Raw genomic sequence first — 16,574 nt, forward strand, 5'->3', positions numbered from 1 at the left:
CTAGTGCTCCACCACTGCCCCCAGTGCCCCCAGTACTGACTCTGAGGGCTCCCAGTGCCTTCAGTAACACCCAGTACTGGCCACTAGCCCAGCCCAGCGCACACCCCCAGCGTAGCCCTAACACCCAAGCACCACGTACCGCCCAGTACTGCCACTCCCCGTACCCCCTGTCCTACCCAGTGCCCACCCCCAAGCACCCAGTGCCCCCGGCTTCCCAGTATGGCCAGTGCTCCCCCAGGGCTGCCCTGCTCCCCGCCTGGCTCCAGCCCAGCCGCACCCCCGGCAGGGCTCAGGGGCAGAGTTAAGGGGATTACGTGATGGGGCCAGGCAGCAGCGCAGCCCCCAGCTGCCCGCTCCCTGCCTGCTCCCCATCCCCAACAGAGCACACGCAGGCGCCCGTGTCTGTCCCAAAGCCAGTGTTTATTTGGGGGTGACCCCGGCTGTGGCAGGGAGCACTTGCTTGGCCCTGGCCACCTCTGCGCTCCCCATGTACAACTATTTACAACCCCCCACACCCACTGGGGTGCCCCGAGGGGGTGCCTGATGGGCTGGGTGCCCCAAACACCCATGGGTGCTGGTGCCAGTGAGTGCCAGCAGCTGCCCGAGGTTTTATCCCGGCACGGCCCTTTCTCCTTCCCTTTCCCACCCAAAGACCCCGGCTGAGCCCCCACCGTGGCCCAGACACCTGGGTCCTGTCTTGAGGGTCCTGTCTTCCCCCGCCAAGCCCCCGGTGGGGGGGAGATGGGTCCACGTACCCTGGCCTCACAGCCCCCTTCTAGGCTTGCCTGGTGGTCTGCAGCTTCCCTGCAGAAAGCACTTGCTCAATAACCGGGTGGGGAAACTGAGGCACAAAGCTGCAAGGGCCGTGCCTGGGTTGTGGGGGGCAGACCTTGTCTGGTGCCACCTCTCCCCCTGCCTCATCCCCCCTGGCTGGAGTTTGTCCCCCTCCCCAGGGCATCACCCCCATCTCGCACCAGGACCTGGCACCTCCGGCCCCCGGTGTGGTGCCATGCCCCAGCTGGGGGGAGACAGCGGCCGCGGTGCCCAGCGGTCCCCACACACCAGGATCCTGGGGTCCCAGGGCAGGGGGGAAGACAGCGATGTGGCTGCAGCCGCCCCAGGGGTCCCTGCTCCTCCCCGGGGCCAGGAGGTGGGGGTCACATCACCCCAGTGACTATGTACAACCTATAAATAAATACCGTCTCCCGTGGGAGGGGAGCGCGCGTGTGTCTGCGTGTGTGTGTGCGTGGATGTATATATATATATTTATTTATAGATATTTTTAATATTAAAAGGGGGGAAAAATAGACCACTGTGCTAGCAAAGTCCCTGATGATGGTTTCATGTATGCCCGTAGGTCTCTGGCTGGTGATTCCGGCGGTTTTGTGGGAAACTGGCCCTCCTCCTCCTTGGCTTTGAGGCCAGCCAGTGGCTGGGGGGGGCTGGCAGCTGTGTGCCGCCAGTAGCCCTGGCAGTACTGGTCCAGGAGTCCCATTTCGGGCTGGGTGAGGAGCTGCAGCAGGTCCTGGTAGCGGGGAGTGGGGGCACCTGGCAAGCTGGGGGGGGTCTCCGCCTGGACCAGCACGGCGTGGACGGCGCGGCCACTGAGGACGCGGAGCTGCACCTTGGTCACTGTGTGCTTGAAGTTGTTCTCGGTGGCAGTGCAGGAGTAGAGGCCACTGTCGGCGAGCTGGAGCGCGCGCAGCAGCAAGCCCTGCTCCGTCCGCAGCACCCGGCCCTCCACCCGCAGCTGGGGGGGGAGAGGTGGCACGGCTCAGCCGGCTGGCGCCCAGCCCCCCGGCACCCCCCCGGCACTCCCAGCGGAGCACCCTGCCCTACCTCTTTCCGCCGATCGCTGTTGTCCTTCTGCAGCAGCCACTTGATGCTGGCCTGGGGCGAGCGGGGCTGGCACTCCAGGAAGGCGGTGCTGCCCTCCACCCCATACTGCACAGCCTCCACCGCGTTCTTGTTAGCTGCAGGGGTGGACCACGGGCAGCTGGGTCACACATGCGCCTCTGCACCCCTGCCCTCTTGCCCAGCCCACCTGCTCTCCAAGGGCATGCTCCTGTCTACCTCCAGCCACAGGTCTCCCTGCTCTCCAGCCACCCAGCAAGTGTGCTCCTCCTCTAGTGTAGCCATGCTTCCACAAGGGTGTCCACCCATCCATCCATCCATCCATCCGTCCGTCCGTCCATCCATCCATCCATCCATCCATCCGTCCGTCCATCCATCCGTCCGTCCGTCCATCCACCCACCCACTCACCCACCCATGTTCATCTTCCTCTGAAGTATCCATCCATTCATCCACCCATTCATTCATCTACACACCTATCAATTTGTGGTCATCCTTCCCTCACCGTATCTATCCATCCACCCATCCCTCTATCCACCCATCCAAATCTGCTCATTATCCTCCCCAACATATCCATCTATCCATCCATGTTCCATCCCCAATGTAACCATCTATCCATCTGTGTTCATCCTACTCCCCAATGTATCCATCCATCCATCCATCCATCCATCCATCCATCCACCCACTGACCCATCCCCATCTGTGCTCATCCTCATCCCCAATGTATCCATCCACCCATCCATGTTCATCCTCCTGTCCAATGTATCCATTCTTTCATCAATTCATCCATTCTTCCATCCATCCATCCATCCATCCATCCATCCATTCTTTCATCAATTCATCCATTCTTCCATCCATCCATCCATCCATCCATCCATCCATCCATCCATGCTCACCCTCTTCCCATATATCCACCCACAAAACCATCAACCCACCAAGGCATCAATCCACCCATGTCCCCCTCTGGCCGTTGCCCACACCCTTTCTGCCCCCTGCCCTCAGCACGTCCCCCAGCTGCCCCCCCGTGCTGCAGGGCTGTGCCCCAGACCTCACTCACCGTTGGAGTTGTACCCTCGGCACTGACGGATGGGGTTGCCGTGCCGGACATCCTGCCGCCGGCTCCGCCTGTGGGGAGGCGGAGGGTGAGCGGGGGAGCCTGGGGCCGGGGGGTCCCTCCCTGCCGCTCTCCCCTGGCCCCCCGTACCTCTTGGAGGAGGCGGAGTAGCGGGTGCAGGCACTGCCGTCCCAGGCGCAGTAGGGGTCCCGGGCCAGGCAGCAGTCGGCACAGGCTTCCCCATACACGTCGCAGCGGTGCAGGGCCAGGTGGGTCACGCCTACGGCCGAGGACACGTACAGCTGTTGCTGTTGGGGGGACAAAGAGGACAGGGTGAGATGTCATCTCGTCCCCACCCTGCAAGGACCCCCCAGAATGAGATGCAGCCTCCCAGTACTGGGACCGGCCGGGACACCAGAGCCACCCAGGGCCACTGGAGCCAGCTTGCCCTGGGGTCACCCACGTGCTTCCCGCTCTGGTGCTGCGGTGACGCCTGGCAGTGCCGCGGCCGGGCCCGTGGTGGGATCTGCCAAGCCCCCTGCCACATGCCGTGACTCACCCTCTTGGAGGAGATGGTCATCGTCTTGATGGGTGCCGGCACCTAGACAGGAGCAGGAGTGAAGGAGATGGAGGGGCGACCGTCTGGCCTGACGCTGCAGCCCCAGGGTGGGCACGCCAGACACCCCCAGGCAGCAGGGGCAGGCAGGGGGAGCTGCAAGGGGGCAGCAGGTGGGAGGACCAATGCTTGGGGTCTTTCCAGAGCTGATCAAGGGGCTGGCTGGTGTCCCAAGGGGCTGGCTGATGTCCCAAGGGGTGGCTGGTGTCCCAAGGGGCTGGCTGATGTCCCAGGGGCTGGTTGGTGTCCCAAGGGGCTGGCTGGCTGAGTCAAGGACACTCAGTGGAGGGTGAAGGACAGGACAACCCTTACCTTGAATACCTCAATCTCCTCCAGCATGAGCTCCTCCGTCTCCATGTCATCCCGGGGGAGCACAATGACCTTCTGCACGGTGCCCCGATCTGCAAGACACCATGGTGCCCGGGCGTTCAATGCCACACCTGGGTACCTGTGCCCTCCCCTCCTGGGAAGGGGGTCCCTGCTGGGGCTAGGGGGAGGAAGGACCCCCCCCAAGCCCATCCCCATCTCTCTCCTGCCACAGCGGGCAATTGTGCCTGGGGTGCGGCGTACCAGCTCAGGTCACTGCCTGTGGCTAGGGACTGCCACCACCCAGGGCAGGGTGGGGACAGCAGCTGGGGATGGGCACCGGGGCAGGGGAAGGACCAGGATGGATTACGGGGGCTCCGGGATGCACATTAGAGCACGGGAAGCACCAGGCTGGGCAACAGTGCCCCCGGGATGGACACTGAGGCTGGGGAAGGACAGGGCAGGATGCTGGTGCCTCTAGGATGGGCAATTGGGCAGGGGAAGCACGAGTCTGGATGATGGTGGGCTTAGGATGGGCAATGGAAAGCATGAGGCTGGATCAGAGCCTGTAGGATGGACACTGGGGTCAGGAAAGGATGAGGCTGGATGGTGGGGCCACTGGGATGGGCACTGGGGCAGGGAGAGGACAAGGCTGGATGGTGGCATCCCTAGGATGGGAGGTATCATGCTGGATCACTGACCCTGGGGATGGGAACTGGGCTAGGGGAAGGACCAGGCTGGATGGTGGGGTCCGTGGGATGGGCACCGGGGCAGGGGAAGGACCAGGCTGGAGCTTCGAGGAGGGGCAGGGATCTCAGGGGGGGGGTCTCAGCCCCTCGCCCTGCTCCAGCATGGCGGAGGGCACCGTGCTCTGGCCAGCCCTGGTGGTGCCCGTGCCCTCCGGGGCCGCGCCGGAGCATGCTGCGTTCCCCGCGGTGCGCGGCGTGGGTACCTGTGCCCAGGAAAAGCACCTCATAGCGCCCGTCTGCCGCGTCCACCTGGTCGACGGCCACGGTGGTGAAGCGGTAGTCGACGTTGGTGCGGACCACCAGCGGCTGGCGGTGGGTGGGGTAGACGGCATGGTACATTAGCGGGTGCGCGCGCATGAAGTTGATCACTTCATCGGGGTAGTCCTTGGTCGACTTCATGGACGGGGTGAAGGTCCCCCCGGGGCACTGCAGCACAAATGTCACCAGTGCTTGGGGACCCAGTATCCGGGCACGGGTCCGAGGGTGCCAGCTGCCCCGCAGGCGCCGGCTCACCACCCCACACGTGCCCAGGGGGTACTTACGGTGCCTGGCCGGGGGTAGGGCATTTTGCCCGTGTAGGGCATCCACTGGTAGTTGGGTCCCTCCTTGTGCGCAAAGGGCCCATTGAAGACCATGCGGATGTCGGCCATGGAGTAGACGCAGACAGCAGAGCCTTTGAAGACCGACCTGGGAGGAAGGACCTGCTGCCACCCTCTGGCTTGGTGCTGCCCGCCACCGCGGCATCACCAGGACCCCCACCCAGCTGGGGACACCCCCCTCCGCTGCTCTGTGCCAGGAAGTTCAGCACTCACCCCGAAGCGGAGAACACGGCGTAGATAATAGGGTTCTTGGTGTCCTGAGTCTGCTGGATGAAGACGTCCTCTTGGGACAGAAAGATGGGGGTGTCACCATGGGGGAGGCGGGACCCCCTTCACGCCCAGGGATGCCGGGGCAGGGGGGAGAGCAGCTCCGCATGGGAGAGGTAAGAGGTGGGGGGCAGCAAGGGGGTCCCCAGCCCTCCCCAGGGTGCCTCCCAAGCCTGCAGAGGTGCAGAAGGCCCCCACCCTGCCCCTCGCCCACTCACGGAGCTCGTCGAAGTGTGTTTCGATCCCGTCGGGTCCCGGCACGGAGCAGACAAGCCGGGCCTTCAGGAATGTGCTCCACTTGTTCACGAGGCAGCAGTGGCCCCCGTCGTCGTTCTGCAATGGAGAGATCCCCACGCTCAGCCCTGCCCGCCCCCCTGCCCGCTCCCCGCCTGCCCGCCGCTCCACCTACCAGGCAGATGCGCCCGATGCGGGAATAGACCCCAGGGCTCAGTGGGGCATCGGCCGACTTCTCTCGGAAGAAGAAGTAGAGCTTGTCGTCGTTCCTCTCACTGCTGTCGGGGATGAGCTGGGCGCGGACGAAGGCTGGGTCTGGAATGGCATAGCACGGCACGGCACTGTCACCCCCTGCCCCGTGCTGAGCCCCCCTCTCCTCCGGCATCGCCCTGCTCCTGGAAAAGCACTGCTGCAGTCGCAGGGCGAGAGCTGGATCTGGACCAGAGCTGCAGAGGTGGGCTGAGGAACCAGGTCTCTCTGGTGGTCATCGGTGCTCCAGGAGGGGCTGAGAGTATCCCTGAGGTCCCTGGGAGCATCCCTGAGGTCCACAGGGTGGAAGGCTCCAGCAGCTCTATAAGCAGGGTGCTGGGAACTGGTCTTTCCCCCCCGGGGAGGAACCACACAGCCTGGAAGCTTCTCAGGAAGCTTCTCCCTGCCATCCATCAGCCGGTGCCCAGCCTGCGCTGACAGCTCCCCCTCTTCGGGTTACCGCCCTACTGGCTCCCCAGCCCGGCAGGATCAGCCCATCTGCTCTGCTCTGTTTACTCAGCTGCCGCCCCGCGGGCAGGGGTGCTCTGAGGAGGGCAGGATGAGTGCTCGGGGTCACTGATTGCAGGCGACATGGTTGACATCTCAGCCCTGCAGAAACCCACGCACGGATTCCGGCAGAGCCAGCCCCATCTCTCACCAGCTGGCTGCTCCTGCTGCCCAGCAAAGCCCCTGGCACGTCTGTCACCGTGCCCCACACAGCTATCCCTCTGCCCATCTGCCCTGGATTTCCATCCATCCATCCATCCATCCATCCATCCATCCATCCATCCGTCCATCCATCCATCCATCCATCCATCCATCCATCCATCCATCCATCCATCCATCCATCCATCCATCCATCCATCCATCCATCCATCCGTCATCAATCCATCTATCTGTCATCCATCCATCCACCCACCCATCCATCTATTCATCCGTCAGCCATCTATTCATCCATCATCCATCCATCCATCCACCCATCCATCGATTCGTCCATCATCCATCCATCCATCCATCTCCCATCCGTCCGTCCATCCATCCATCCATCCATCCATCCACACCACCACCCATCCACCTGCCCATGCTGGCTACTGTCTCTGTCCTGGGAGAAGGACACAGTACAACACAACGGGCCTCATCTCTAGGGCTGGAGCCATGAGGTCCCCAGGGAACCTGGGCCAATGACATCCCAAACTCACCGTTGAGCCAGCGTGAATTGTACTGGTCTGTCCTCATGGCTGTCTGCTTGCCCATGGTGCGGAAGATGGCTGCGTCTGTGCCCATGAAGTCAATGTAGACGCCAGCATAGAGCTCTTCATCTGCAGAAGGCAGAGATCAGCTGGGGGCTCCCACCTAGTCCCGTCCACCCACCTTCTCCCACTGCCCCAGGCTCCATCCAGCCCCAGCCCCAGCCAGTAGCCACCAGGCAACCAAGAGCCACTGCCTGTGGCCATTGCAGAGAGCTTGGGAGGTTGGCACTGGTCTGTAACCAGGACCCCCACCTCCGCTGGGCCAGGTGCCCAAGGACTGGGCATCCTGGGCGCCCGGCCACCTGCAGCTGGAGTGGGCAGGGGTGGCAGGGGCAGGAGCCCAACTCCTTGGGGATATTTGGGCAACACAGGAAGACGCTGGGAGCAGTTGTCCCACCTTGCCTGCGTGTTCCCTCTGCCCAACGCAGGCAGTGCCGGCCCCAGGGAGCTACAGGACTCACTTATCAATGCAGAGACGGTGTCTACTTTGGGGTCATAGGAACACTTCCCCTTGCCCGACTCCAGCTTGTCTGGCTCCAGGTAGAAGATATAATCCTGGAGAAGGAAGCAAATGGAAGAGCTGATTACACTTTCACCCCTCCATCCCCGTGGCACCTTCCAAAGCCCTCTGGGAGGGGCAGCCTCCTCCGGGATGGAGCTCAGCAGTGAGGATGGATGCAGATGGACCACACCGGGGGTCTGCAGGTCTCCTGAGAAGCTGAAGCCCCGCGGGCTACTCCTCCGATGTTGCTGGGTGCTTCTCCGTGCCCTCCACTGCTTGGAGACTTGGCTGAGCCACCAGGCTGAAATGAGGCATCCATCCCCCATGCCCGCTTCTGGGCAAACATCTCCCTCCGGCCGCCTCTTCGCTCCGGTCGGCCGTGCTGCACATCATGAGGTGCCACTTGGCCAGCTCCAGGTCACGCAGCTCCGGTGGCTTTAGCAGGCAGGGTTTGGCCAGCGGCACAGCTCGGCATGGCTCAGCTGCGGGACCCACCATGCTCCTCCCGCCAGGACCCGTTTTCCAGCGGGCGCTGCTGGGGTGGCATCACAGTGAGATGCTGCACCCGCTCCGGGGGAGCTCCAGGGGATTCGCCCCATGCCGTTAGCAGCCGTCTCCCTGCCGTCGCCTCTGCCTTCCCTGCGGCCATCCCCAGCACCGTCACGCGTCCCCGGCCAGGGGCGAGACCCACACTGCCTCCAGAGACGCACACAAAATCCTCTGCCAGTTCTGACTGGGGGCAGGCAGGGCCAGGCTGGCCCAGCCAGGTCACCCCTCACCCCTGATGTATGGACCCCCGGAGCTGGGACAAAGCAGCAGCACGGCAGCACCCGTGAGGAGCCCGGGTGTGGGGGGGGAACCTCAGGCAACCAAATCGGGCTGGCAGAGCTGCCCGCTGGCTCCGTGCCTCGGCTTTGATGCCTGGGTGACGGACATGGTGGCAGCCACCCTCCATCGAGAGGCGAGCAGGGTCCTGGCAGAGCCTCAGTCTCCGGGAAGGGCAGGAGGGGGTGGGGAGCCAGGATGCTCACTGCGCACATCTCCCACTGGAGGGTTTGCTGGCACCAGCTCCTCCTGGGGCACCCAGCCCCAGAGATGGGCACGGCCACGCTTCCGCCGTCCCCATTGCTGCACCGCACTGCCTGCGCCACCGTCACCATCACAGACTCCCCTGCCCGGCGCCGGCCCCGCTCCCGAGCTGGGCAAACCCTTCGCAGGGACAACCTGGCTCTCCAGCTCAGCCCTGGCCCCGGCCGCACCATCTCACCCTCCCGGCCAGGCAACCCATGGGCTGTCGCAGCGCCGGTACTGCCGCTTGGCTAACGCCTTAAAACGCATCAGAGCTGCCGGAAAGCGGGTGCCGGCAGCCCCCAGGGAGGCCCCGCTCGAGGCACAGGGAGCCACACCAGGGAGCTTCTCCCCACGGATGCTGGGACCAGTTACGGCAGGGAGGGAGGAACCTGGGGGGGGTCTAAGGGGGCTGAAATGGCAACGGTGCTTCCCACTGGGGAAGTCAGCAGCAGAAAATGCCCGCAGCTGGTAAGATGCTTGTGGCCGAGCATTGCCCTCTGCCCACCTACCACCTGCCCTCGGAGCAGAAGAAGGGCCGGCGGGGGGGCAGAGGGACAGGCAGGGGGGAGCCCCAGGCTGCCGCAGGGTGCCCGCGCCCCACGTGCTCCCCAGCCCATGCACTGACCCACGTTAGTCTGGAGGGGAGAGGCTTGGGGGGGACACTGCCAGGGGTCAGGGCAGGCTGGACGCTGGGTGTCCCCAGAAGCCAGGGACGCCATCGCCTCCCTGAGCCCGCTTGTCTGCTGGGATGACGCAAGCCCCTCCCCAGGCAGGGCAAAGCAGCTGCTCAGTGATGTTTTTGTAGACCCTACCAAAACACCTCCTGCACATTGCCTTGGCATCCTCCCCTGAACTACCCAGAGCCCCATGGCTCTGCCGGCACACGGCCCTGCTTCCAAGGGACACAGCAAGCCCGGAGCCGGGCAAAGCCAGCAGCGGGGCAGGGGGAGCCACCGTCCCTGACAGTGTCCCCTGGGAGGAAGGAGTTAGTGAGAGAAGGAGAGCAGAGACACCAGGCCAGTGGCCGGAGGATGCTGTGCCAAGAGGGAAGGAGACAGCAGGGATGCCCACGGCACGGGGCGCCTGGCCTGGGGGTCGGAAGCATGCCAGTGGGAAGGAGAAGGAGCCCATGGCTCTGGTGTGGCCCAGGGGAGAGGTGGGCACGGCTGCGGCGGGCTCCCAGACCGGTTCCCACCTTGCTTTGTGCTGGTCTCGGGCTGAGGGGGCCATCGGCGGATCTGCTTTCCCGGCCTCCCGGCTGGCTCGGCGGAAACCCCTGGGGAAAAGGAGCAGGGCAGAGAGTTAGCGCCGGCAGGGGGGGCAAGGACCCAGGTTGGGCTGGCCTCCAGCAGGAGCTTCTCCGGGACGGATCCTGCTCCCTCCCGCAGAACTGGGGTGCCCCGGCACAAGGCAGGAGAGAGCAGAGAGACGGCTGCCCACGGACAGCCAGGTTGGGCTCACGCCCGGGGACGCAACGCTGGCTCCTGCCACCCAGCTGGCAGCGCCCTGTGCAGAGGCGCGATGCCCCGGTGCCGAGCTGTGGCACGGGGGAAGCTACCGGCACCGTGGGGGTCACCAGGACCCCCTGGCCCTGCCGCACTGCCGCTGGCTCTGCTGGAGGGGACACACGATGCTGTCCTCAATTGCACCGGCACCCCTGGTCCTCCTCAAATGCTGCCAACTGCCCAGTCTGGCCCCAATCCGGTCCCAGGCCGGTGTGGCCCGAGCAGCATCTGCCTCTCTTGGTGCCCGTGCCAGGTTCCGGGGGCACCGGGGCAGACGCCCATCCTCCACATCCAGCGCCGTGCTCCTCCCTAGGCTTGGGCTGGCGGCGCCCGGCTTGCTCCGACCACGGGAGAGGACACAGCCTGGGACCTGCCACGCCGGCACGGAGGGGGCGGACACCTTGCAGGTCTCAGGGCCCCCCGGGACGCCTGCACTGCTACTTGCAGAGACCAGCTTCCCCCCAGGGCCGTCCTGAAAGCGCTCCTCTGTCTGCTGCACATCCAGCCCGGTGGCATAGGGCTTTGATGCCGCCCTCTCGCTGCACGCCATGGTTCTTGGGGCTGGGCATCCATCCAGGGACACCCCCAGCACAGCCACACGCGCCAGCATGGCCCCCACCACAGTTCTCCCTGTGCAATGCCAGCGCTGGTGCAGTGCCAGGCATCCTCCGCATCCATGGCGAGGGGCTCGGTGGCCCAGTGGCAGGTGGGAAGCCGGGGAGGACACGTCCCTCGCCCCAACAGAGATCCAGCGGCGACTGTGGCCGGCAGGGTGGGAGGGCACGTCACATGGAAGCCAGCATTGGGGTCCAGCCAGGGTGGCCTGGTTCCAGCGTGAAGAGAAGTCCTCGGTCTGTGGAGACGGCTCAGCCCCATTCAGCAGCATGGCATCATTAGCCATGGTCACCCCCCAGCCTGCCACTGAGAAGTCCTGTCTGTGGGGACGGCTCAGCCCCATGCAGCAGCATGGCATCATTAGCCATGGTCACCCCCCCTGCCCCCCAACCCTCTGCCCCCCGCCCCCCCTTATCACCCCCCCGTCCCTCCCGCCCCTCACCTGGGCTTTGCGCCCACGGTTGACGAAGGCGCAGATGGGGTTGTAGGCGCCAGTGCCACACACGTAGAGGTGGGTCCGGTTCCAGGGTTGGATCAGGCGGATGAAGTTGCCGCACTCCCCCTGGGAAGCAGAGGAGGGAGGTGCCAATCCCAGCAAGGGGATGGGGGCACCCCCCTTCCCACTGCCTCCCAGCACCCACGTTGGGGCGGGCACCATGGGGTCCAGCCTCCTGGCACGGGGTAGGAGCTGGGGAAGGGAAAAAGCAGGCCAAGGAGCCGGGAGGGTGGGAGGCTGGCATGGGGCATGGGCTGGCGTGGGACATGGCATGGGGCCATGGGTTGGGGTGGGGCGACGGGATGGCATGGTCGTGGGTTGGTATGGGTCATGGGATGGCATGGGTCATGGGGTGGCATGGGTCTTGGGCTGGCATGGGTCATGGGATGTCATGGTTTGGCATGGGGCATGGGTTGCTATGGGTCATGGGACAGCATGAGTTATGGGTTGGTATGGGTCATGGGTTGTCGTGGATCATGGGTTGGCATGTGGCATGGGACAGCACAGCTCAGGGGTTGGCATGGGCAGTGAGCTGGCATGCTGGTGGGCCCAGCCCTGGCCAGCAGGAGGAAGCAGCGTGGGGAGCTTGGCCTCCAGCTCACCCATGAAGCTCTGCAGGACCTGCACGGCTAGGACAGAAGGGGTGGCAGGACACCGCATCACCTTGGAGTGCCACCCCATCCCAGCATGGCTGCAGATGCTGCCGAGCTACAGGGGACCTGGGGGATGGTTTTTCCAGGGTAGGACACAAGGACACGAATCCCCTTCCAGTGCTGGCCACCAACCCCCACCGTTGCTACCAGAAGGGGGTTCCTGGTGGCCACTCACGTTGCTGTTCTTGCCCGACAGGATGCACTCCTCGATCCTCTGCTGGGACGCGGGCCAGTGGATCTGCAGAGACACCAGCCCAGAGGAGACCAGGGTTCCCATCCGGCCCCACCTCTTCCCCACCGGTACCAGCGATGCCCATCGAACTCTTGCCCCTGCATCTGAAACGCCCGCCCAGGTGCCCCCCTTCCACCCGTGCCCTGCGATGGCAGCTTACGATGAGGGGCTCGCGGTTGATGTCGTGGAGGTCCAGCGAGAGGACGTAGTCCTTGCTGCCCACGTACATGCGGTCGTGGTCCTCGTCTTTCAGCAGGATGCGGTAGTCGCTGGAGTTGAGGAGGAAGTTGAAGAAGTGCGCCGTGCCCGTTGCCTTCAGCTCTGCGGGGGCAAAGGGACAGGCGTCAGCACCCCGGGGACCCCCTGCCTTCCCCAGTGCCACCCCTGCCCCTGAGTCCAAGCCTGGTCCCGGCTGGAGGACATCCTGCGAGAGGAGGTGCCCACCTTCCAGGCCATGGTGCCTGCCTTCCCGCCCCATGGTGCCCACCTCCCCCTCCGTGAGTGCCATGATGCGGTCACCTCTATGCAGGACATGGGACAATGATGGAGATGCTCATGGCCAGTTGGGACAACCAAGAGTGGCCAGGGGATGGGGCAGCAGGACCTGGGCTCTGGAGACCTAGCACCCCACAGCAGGGAGTGGAGCTCCTCACCGAGATGGGGCAGGAAGCAGGGGCTCCCTGGCACCCCAGCCAAGATCTTGCAGCTCCCAAAATCTCTGGCATCATCCCTCTCCTGCCCTGTGTCCCCATGTCCCAGCCAGGCCACTGGCTCCTCAGATGGGAGAGCTGGGACCCCAAGGAGCCAGCTCCCAGGGAAGGGACGAGCCTCTCCCCCACCCCGCGCACCCCATCCCCCCTTGGGAAGTTATTTTTAGCCTGAGTGTGGGAGCAACGAGTGAAAGAGGATAATGAGGGTCATGAATATTCACAAGTGCAATGAGGCAGCCAGATGGAAGGCAGAAGTGCTGCAGATGATGTGGGCCGGTGCCAAGGACCACGCAGCAGGGGCCAGGACACAAGCGAGAGAGAGGACCCTACCCCCATGGGACACTATCTGCCCTGGATGCCACCTCCTTTGGAGGTGCCACCTCCTTGGATGCCACCAACAGCCATCGAATGCCACTCCCAGCCATCAGATGCCACCCCCATGGGATGCCATCTTCCCCATATGCCACTCCCTTTGGAGGTGTCACTCCCTTTGGATGCCACTCCCAGCCATCAGATGCCACCCCCATGGGATGCCATCTGCCCCACATGCCACCCCCTTTGGAGGTGTCACCCCCTTTGAATGCCACCCCCATGGGACACTGGCCCCATGAGCATCCCCACCCCACAGTTTGTCCCTCCATGCAAGGGTGTGCCCTGTGCAGGCGCCGGGTGCTGGGGCTGGGCTGGGGCTGAGGGCAGCCCCCCGGGGACCCCCCTTCCCGGGCGGGAGCAGAGCAGGGTCCCGCAGGTCGGTAGTGGGAAGGAGCACGCCAACTTCCAGGCAGGGCCGGGCAGGGCTCCAGCATCCAGCTGCTGTTCCCAGCCGGGATGCCAAGCGCCTGAAGATCTCCCTGACCTCCCACCTCCCAGCCCCATGGGGGGCTGGCAACGTCCCACGGGTGTTCCCAGGGTCCCTTCCCATTCTGGGCACCCTGGGGACGTGGGGGTCTGCCCTCTCTGGGGAGCGGGAAGGATGGGGAGGGCTGTGCCCTGCAGCCCCCCGCTTGGCATCCTGGGGGTGGGCTGGGGGGGCTGGCAGGGGGGCGAGCGCCTCTGGGGCAGGGTGGGCACCCACCCTCCTGCTGGCCAGGGGAAAGGGGGTTCTCCACAGGAGCCCATGCCAAGGGGGCACAGGGGTGCCCAGGTGCAGCCAGAGCTGTGCCCACTGGTGTCACCGGGAGAACTTGCTCTGCACCATGGCTGGCAGCGGTGCTCCCCGGTCCCCAGCCCTGTGGTGGGGCACCCGCAGCCCGCTCGGCACCGCTCAGCTGCGGCAGCGAGGCCAGTACGTGCCGGGCACCGCAAGGCGGAAACCCGCCGGGGCATGCTGCGGGAAACGGCGTCACGGGACGTGACATCAACCTCCCCTCGGCCCGGGGGTCCGCCTGCCTGCTGGGGCTGGATGGACGGGGCCAGCACAGTGGGCATGCGGAGGGGCTGGCAGTTTGGACTGCGGGCAGGGGTGGGGTGGCACAGTGCAAAGGCTGGGGGGCTGGCTGGGGGGGCCGCCCGCCCACCCGCCCGCCCCACGGCACGCTCCTCCTCTTGCCTGTCCCATCTGGGCTCCAGATGCTCCCCGTTGCCAGTACTGGCTCGCCTGCCACCCGTGGCGTCCCCTGCCTGTCCCACGGCATTCCCTGCCTGTCCCATGGTGTCCCCTGCCTGTGCCACGGCACGCTGGGTCCGGTCCCTGCCTGCCCCGTGGCCCGCAGCTGCCCCGCTGGCCCGTGCAGTGTGTGTGTGTCTGTGGGGCTGTGTGTGCATGTACAGCGTGCCACGCGTGTGCATGTGTGTGTGCCCGACACCGTACGTTTGTGTGCATGTGTGTGCTCCACTGTGCGTGCATGTGTGCGTGCATACGTACACAAGTGTCTGCGTGAGTGCAGGTGAGTGCCCCATACAATATGTGTGTGCGTGTGTGCATGCGTGCCCCACGCAGTGTGCGTGCACGTGTGTGTGCATACCTGTGTGTGCGCATGGGGGTGTGCGCATGGGTGTGTGTGCATGGGTGTGCCCCATAGTGTGTGGGTGCTCCTGTGTGGGTGCCTGTGTGGGTGCCCGTGTCCCATGCAGCGTGCGTGTGTGCATGCGCGTGCCCCACACAGTGCTGCGGGGACACGGACGAATTTGTTGGGGCTTCCCCCGGAGGGATGCTGGTGTTGGTGGGGGCCGGAGCTCAGAGCCAGGAAAGGGCAGGGCGGCTCCAGCAGCGGGGTGACGCAGGTGGAGGAGCAGGAGAGGTCGTCCCCAGCGCCGGGGACCCACTGCCGGCACCGGCAGCCATCATGCTTGGGGCAGAGATAACCCTGGTGCAGGCAGAGCCGGGGATGGTGGTTAAACCGGGTGGGAGACCCTGTGCCGGGACAGCCCCGCACCTGCCATCGCTGCCTGGCCCGGGGATGCCATGTCCAACCTCCCCAGGGGCCACGTTCCCGTCCTCACCCTCCCCTCCCAGCCGGGACCCCAAGGCTGAGCCGGGCAGCACCAGGACACCAGCGGCGGAGGGTCCTGTCCCAGCGATGGTCCCAAATACCTCACATCCATCAGGACAGACAGCCCTGGGGCTCGGCAGGGGACAGGACCAGCAGCACAAAGAGCCCCAGCCCCCCGCTGGGGGCCCCATTCAGCCCCCCACGCCCCAGCGATCAGAGGGGGCACCCCCAAAGCGGGGCGGTGACAGACCCACTGCCCCGTGACGCCCTCTCCAAAGGGGATGAAGGGGTGAGCGAGCCCCCGCTCCAACCTCTGACCTCCCGAACCGCCACCCCCTGCCCTCCCCGCCTAATCCCCCACCACCATGCCTCCAAACCTGCCCCCGGCAGCCACGAGGGTCCCCCAGGGACAGAGTGGGGCGGGGGGCCCACCCCGGGGCTGGAGAAGCTGTCTCGTTAGCGGATGCGCCCTGATGAGCATATTCCCTCCTGCATCCCCGCTGCCAACCCCAGCACCGGCAGAGCTTCCCCGGCTGGCCGGGAGCCAAATCCTATTTTAATTGCCCAGCACTGGAGCCGGGAGCCACCCGGCACAGCCAGGGTGGCCTCCCCGGGGACAGTCCACTCGTAGCATCCCACTGAGAGCCCCCCCCGCCCCAGGACTCGCCTCCCCAGCATCGTTTGGTGGCCTCGGACATTGAGATTTAATTACCCTACACCCTCCAGCGATGCCGGCAGCCAGGAACCTGTCAGACCCTTGGGCGGCAACGCAGGGCAATGCTCGGCTCTGCCCGCGGCAGCGGCCAGCAGCACCGCCCAATTACATGCTCTGCAAAGCCAAATTCCCCCCATAAAGCCAAATTCGGGCTGAATTTACAGCTCCGGCAGCTGCCCCGCAGCTGCCCACACCTCCACCCTTGCTGGCTGCCACCACCATCCCCGTCAGGCAGGGATGAGCAGTCCCTACCCATCGCCCGTCAGCACAGAGACCGGCGCTGATCTCCAAAGCAAGGGTGAGATTTTGGGGGTCCCCGATAAACTGAGCATCCCAGGGTACCGCTCACCCCACCCCAGCCCCCCAAATCCCCCTGATCCCCCCAAACATCACCAAGATGCTGGCACGAAGAGTTAATGCCATTAGGATCCGAGCTGGTCACCTCCCCAGGTGCACCATGGCTGCAC

At 65.0% G+C, this 16,574-nt stretch overlaps 1 protein-coding gene across 1 annotated transcript; it reads right to left on the reverse strand.

The window, feature by feature from the left end:
- Nucleotides 1–1,304: 1,304 nt before the first annotated feature.
- LOC103895247 (semaphorin-3F) lies at nt 1,305–12,567 on the reverse strand. Its single transcript, XM_019470882.1, is given in 18 exon segments — nt 1,305–1,393; nt 1,395–1,750; nt 1,840–1,973; nt 2,910–2,977; nt 3,057–3,214; nt 3,466–3,507; nt 3,835–3,923; nt 4,781–5,003; nt 5,120–5,264; nt 5,390–5,459; nt 5,662–5,776; nt 5,853–5,992; nt 7,126–7,245; nt 7,638–7,731; nt 9,945–10,025; nt 11,312–11,431; nt 12,194–12,256; nt 12,411–12,567. Coding segments are annotated over 18 exon segments (2,139 nt in total). The 5' UTR covers nt 12,480–12,567; the 3' UTR covers nt 1,305–1,341.
- Nucleotides 12,568–16,574: the final 4,007 nt, after the last annotated feature.

The sequence above is a fragment of the Aptenodytes forsteri genome, unplaced genomic scaffold, assembly GCF_000699145.1.
Source record: "Aptenodytes forsteri isolate BGI_AS27 unplaced genomic scaffold, ASM69914v1 Scaffold368, whole genome shotgun sequence".
NCBI classification, from domain to species: domain Eukaryota; kingdom Metazoa; phylum Chordata; class Aves; order Sphenisciformes; family Spheniscidae; genus Aptenodytes; species Aptenodytes forsteri.